We start from the raw sequence: 5,266 nt of genomic DNA, 5'->3' as shown, positions 1-5,266 counted from the left end.
AAGCGCGTCTGCAGACCCAGCGAGTGCTACTTGTCCGTTTGTATCGGGGAATTAGCGTCGGTAGAGCACGCGGGCGATGCTCCCATCGCAGCTCGGTGCTGCCGGTTCTCCGGCTCGGCTGCAGAAGTTTTGCTGGGATTCCTAGGACGCATTTTTCCTCCAACATCGGCCTGGTCCAGTCTTCCTGACAAGACCATCTTGCGTTTCATCTCTCGGACCGCCCCACATCCCTGCGTCGCAGGGGCTGAGCGAGGTGTCCCCTCTCCTCCTTGGGAGCCTCTTAAATGTTGGCTCTAAACTGACACCAGCTTTTTTTTTTTTAAGTAGTCAGGAAAGCTTGCTCACCTACAGAGCTGCAACTGGGGATAATTACAGTCTGTATCAAGTCAAAAACAAAACATGTTTTATAGCTCTCTTGTTTTCCCCTGGGGGACTTTGCCACCGTTTGAGAATTTTGTTTCCATTTTTTTCTTTATTTTAAAATAAAGTTCCTTAGGGAAGTGCGAGGGAGAGCCTGCTTCCTGGGATGTGCCAGCTCTCCAGGAGCTTTTTGCTGGAGGGAGGTGAGTCAGGATGATCTGGTTTGTGATGCTGTGTTGGTGAAGATGTGCCGTCGTGCCCGTTGCCTCCCACCCTTCAGGTGTGACTCGAGCACACTCATATTGTCTGGTGCAGCTGAACGGCATCGCTCAGTGTGCATCCATTTAACACGGTCCTACTACTGTCCGATTAACGAGGCTGCGTTCTTCTGAGAAGTGGCTAACATTCAGAGCAGGGGCGGAAATCTGCTCTTGCTTAGTGTATAATCCCAGATTGCTGATAAAGAGGAGATGCTCCACTGCCAGTCCTTGTTCCGAGTCAGACAAGGGGAGGTTGAATCTCTGCTCTTTTGTGACAGAGCGCAGACTGATGCAGAAGTTCCTGACTGACTGACCTTCAGGCTCACTGAACAGCCTGTGGTTGAAAGAATTCCTGCTCTTTTCTGCTAATTTTGGAGGAAGTTCGAGTGCTCTCCCCTGGCTTGCCCAGTTCTGCAGTCGAGGTGCTCTGGAAATTCCCGGTTTCTCCCCTCCTCTTCTCCCTCCTCACAGCTGAGTGTTAACGCTGAAGGGCCCCATTCAATAAAGAATCTGAAGCCTAATTTAATTTTTATTGAATCTGGCTGAAAGCGTGTGCTCCTTACCAAGCCTGGAAAGCCTCCTCTTGAAAGGATTAAATAGTTGCGGTACCTGTTCCTGATAACAGTGCTTTTGATTTGTTTCTAGTACCAAAGCCACTTACGTTAAAGGGGAGGGCATTTTGAAACCCTTCAGATACCATCTACTTGCGTCTCTGCAAGCTGGGGTTTCATTCGCGGTCTGCTCAGTCCTTCCCTCCTGCAGCAAGTGGATGTGCTCAGCGATGCTGCCGAGATCCCGCTGACTGGTGACCATCGAGTCCTGGAGGCTGGTGCCTTTTTTCCTCAGTATTTGTTGGCCAAGACCTTGATTTCCTACCCGCTGTGTTCCTCTTCTGCATCCCGAGATGGCGTTTCCTTAACTTCCCAAAAGACAACCTGCTCATCCCCCGGCTCTGTGCTAGCGGGTGATAGCAAAGCTGGAGAATCACTGGGATGCTGTGATGCTCGGGGATGTGGTACCGCGCTCGCGATAGCGCAAGATGGGTCCGTGTAGGCGAGGGACACCCAAAACCCCGCTTTGGGGATGGGACCGGTAGGTCTCTGGCCTTCCTGTGGGAAAGAGGAGAGAGAAGACAACCTTCTGACTTGCAGAGAGGCCGAGCAAAAAGTTTGTTGTTCTTTCGTACCGCCGCTGTGTCTCCTTTGCGGACTCGGTGATGGTGGATCCTGGCTGCTGCCAACTCCATCGCTTGGCACAGACCCTGCGGGTGCCTCCGTCGCTGGCTGTGTTTCATGCTCATCAGAGCCCAGCAACTTTCCCTTTCGGTACGTTGCTTTTTTTTTTGGTCTGTGCCAGGTTTGCTGGATGTGGCACCTTGAGGTGCAGATGTCGCCTCTCATATTTTTTAAAACGGACACTTTTTTACGATGTTCTGATAGTTTTCCTCGCACAGGTACATCTCACCACCCTTCTGAAGGCCAGAAGACGACCATTGTGTGCTCAGGAAGCCTGAACCTCCTTTGTGTGCTCTAATACTGTTCTGTTTTTCTGCTTGCCAGCAATATTACAGTCTTGGTGTCAGAACGCGTGATGTGAAATACCCATGTGCGTGAAGCAGTGCAAGGATTTTGAGTACTGAGACATAATTCAGTGAAATTGCTTCAAATTGCTTATCAGTCAAGGTGACACCAGCTCTCCTAGGCTCAGTTTGTGTTGTTTTGGGGGTTTTTTTTTAAGCGATATATTCAGTTTACGTATCAATGTGGAGCTCGTTTCATAGGGACGAAGCGGCTTCTCGGTAGGGAAGAACCTGCAGGATGACTTGACCGCGCCGCGGGGTGGGTACCACTATCTAGGGATGCTTTTTTAACATGTCCTCAAGCAAACACTGAAGTGACGGCTGGTTAGAAAGTGCCTGTGCTCCCTCACCGTGCGTCAGCCTTTGTCTGCCAGGTATCTGGGCTTCCTCCTCCTCCTCCTCCTCGCTTTCTTTCATCTCCCAAGAGTATGAAGTGGAGGAAGCAGCCGTGGAGGCCCTTTCATGGCTGAGTTAATTGGAGCTCGGCGCTTTCCCAGCAGCCGGATCCAGACCGCAGCGCTGGGTGCGGTGAGGCTTCTCACTATCCCATGGTGTCTTAAATAACCCACCGCCACTCACAGCTTCAATTTAACCTGGGGTCACTTCTTGGGGATGGGGGTGGAGAGCGGCATTTCATGTGTCTTCCGTGGCTTGCCCGCGCTTGCCTTTCTATATTTGGTTGCAGCAGACGTGTATTTTCCTGCAGAGAGACTAGACCGTCAAGTAGAAAGAAGTCTAAGGTGCTCACCCTGAACGTGGCAGCTTCTTTGAGATCAGACTGTGCCAGAGGCTCGGTCGGACCTTTTTTTTCTATTGCATTGCAGATTTGCATTTGTTTTCTTGCTGCCTGCCGTGACTGCACCCCGTTTTTTAAGAGGAAGGTTTCCCTAGCACGATTCATACCCTTGAAACCGTATTGATGCCGTAGTTGAACTTGTGTGACAGCTGTACTTTAGAAGATGTGTAATTACAGGGGATTTATAACTGAGCCAGAACAACGTTTTCCTGTCAGAAATTTGGCTCAGCGAAGCTTTATCTCGTGAGTGACTTCGAGCCAATTTTAGGAAGCTCCACCTGAAGCCGGCGTGGAGGAGCAGAGGTGCCCAAGATTTGGCCGCTTTGGCCTCGTCTTTCAGCTCGGAGCACGGAGACCTTATTAACGAGCCCCGGCGAGCCGCTGGCGTGCTCAACGAAAAAAGTTGTTGGCGTTCTTGAGACAGCCACGTTTTAATTCTGACTTATTCCCTGGTTCTTTGTCATCGTCCCCAGCCCCGGTCTGCATGTCAGTAGGTAAAGACCTCACCGAGCTGGTCTTTCCTTGTTTTCAGGTGGAGCTTCCTTGGCTTTTTTTTGTTGTAGCTAGTTTCTTATCAGCCTGGGAGCAGAGAGATGGGGTTGGGATGGGCTCTGCGGCTCCTTCTCCATTTTTTTACTGCATCTGTTTGCCACGGGGCATTTTTGCACCTGGAGGAGAGGCAGGCGGTCGGCCAGGGAAGATGGGGAGCGAGCGTGGGTGGGGATGCTCTTTTGCGTGCCTTCATCCTTTGAGTGAGAAGGTGCCTCGCATTCCTCGGCGACTGACGCCCGAGAGCGTGGAAAGCGCAGGAAAAAGCGTGTGGTAGGGGATTTTCTGTATTTTGGAAGCTCGCTACCAAACTTGCTGTGCCGTGGCATTCATACTGATAGCAGAGGGCTTAAACCGTGCCTCAGGTCCTCTCAAAAAAAAGAAGTCCACGGCGCGAAGCCCGTAAATGAAGCCTTACAAAAACTAAGGCTGGGCACGCACGTGGTGCCAGAAGGAGCTAAGCCGCACTGGTTTTGTCCCTGGACGACTTCAGTGCTTTCCGGCTCCCCTTTCTAGTAAATCTTGTCAAGTCACAGCCGGCACCGGCGGTGTGTTCATGCTGGACGAGGGATTGTGCCCCCGTTCTCAAGGGTGGTTCTTTGGGGTGCTCTCGCCCATGGGGTGCGTGCGGTTCCTTCTGCCTGGGAAACTCCCTGCCTGGCCGGTTTAGGATCGGGACTAAAAGCGTGCAGCACTGCTGCCGGGCAGGTCACTGCATGCAGGCGCGTGGGAGGTCGATGCTCCCCGAGGGGGGAGGCTGGGCTCGGAGGTCCCTGCCGGCCCTGGGGGTGTTACGCTGGGTCTGCTGCAGCCGTTTTCTGTTTGCCGTGATACTGATTGTGTCCTTATGTCAACCTCTGTCCCGCAGGATGGACAGAATGACGGAAGATGCGCTGCGCCTGAACCTCTTGAAACGGAGCTTGGACCAAGCAGATGATCGGGATGATGTCCTGGCAAAGAGATTGAAAATGGAAGGACATGAGGCGATGGAGCGCCTGAAGATGCTGGCACTGCTGAAGAGGAAAGACCTCTCGGGCATTGAGGTGCCCCACGAGCTCCCGGTGAAACAGGATGGTGTGAAAGTCTATGAAGAAAAGCTGAATGGGAGCCTTAGGCCCCATGGGGATGGCAGGACTGCAGGGAGGCCAGGGAAGGAAAACATTAACGATGAGCCGGTGGATATGAGTGCAAGGAGAAGGTAGGTGCCAAACAACTAGAGTCTGTAGCTTGCCTGTTGTTAATCCTGTGCTCTGCCAGATGTGAGAACCCAAGTCAGAAATTAAATCGACATTTTGCGGTCCTGGGGGCCTGGGGGAGTCTTCCCAGAGTCTGCGAGGTCCCTTTGGCTGAACGCCGAGGAGCAGAGCCTGCTCTCCCAGCAGAGTTTCTCTGGAAGGCATTCGGCACTATTCTTTTATTGTTTTTGCTTCTGCTGCCCTTCTTATTCCACCCCAAAACCAGATGGATTTTGTTTCTTTCCTCCGTCCATGCGTTTAGCATTATAAGCTACAACCGTCGGGTGGCTGGCAGAGCAGACCCTGCCGGCGCGCGAAGGAGGAGGGCTTCCCCTCCAGCCAGGACTTTTTATTAGCACCTACAAAAGTGGCGAGCAGAAGTCCTTTATTTAGCTGGAGGCCAGATCTGATGCAAGTGGCATGGGCAGTCGATCTCAAACCTGACCCTGGCCACGCTAGTGCCTCTGCGAGGGAGACGTAAACGGCT

At 52.3% G+C, this 5,266-nt stretch overlaps 1 protein-coding gene across 1 annotated transcript in view; it reads left to right on the top strand.

The window, feature by feature from the left end:
- The first annotated feature begins 4,413 nt into the window (after positions 1-4,413).
- The window catches only part of GATAD2B (GATA zinc finger domain containing 2B), a 14,212-nt gene continuing 13,359 nt past the window's right edge, over positions 4,414-5,266 (top strand). Inside the window, 1 exon segment of the mRNA XM_010285585.1 lies at positions 4,414-4,742. Within this exon segment, the coding sequence (XP_010283887.1) occupies positions 4,414-4,742 (329 nt within the window).

The sequence above is a fragment of the Phaethon lepturus genome, unplaced genomic scaffold (genome assembly GCF_000687285.1).
Source record: "Phaethon lepturus isolate BGI_N335 unplaced genomic scaffold, ASM68728v1 scaffold33124, whole genome shotgun sequence".
Lineage (NCBI taxonomy): Eukaryota > Metazoa > Chordata > Aves > Phaethontiformes > Phaethontidae > Phaethon > Phaethon lepturus.
The sequence above is the reverse complement of the archived record's forward strand: the minus strand, read 5'-3'. Positions and strand labels throughout refer to the sequence as shown.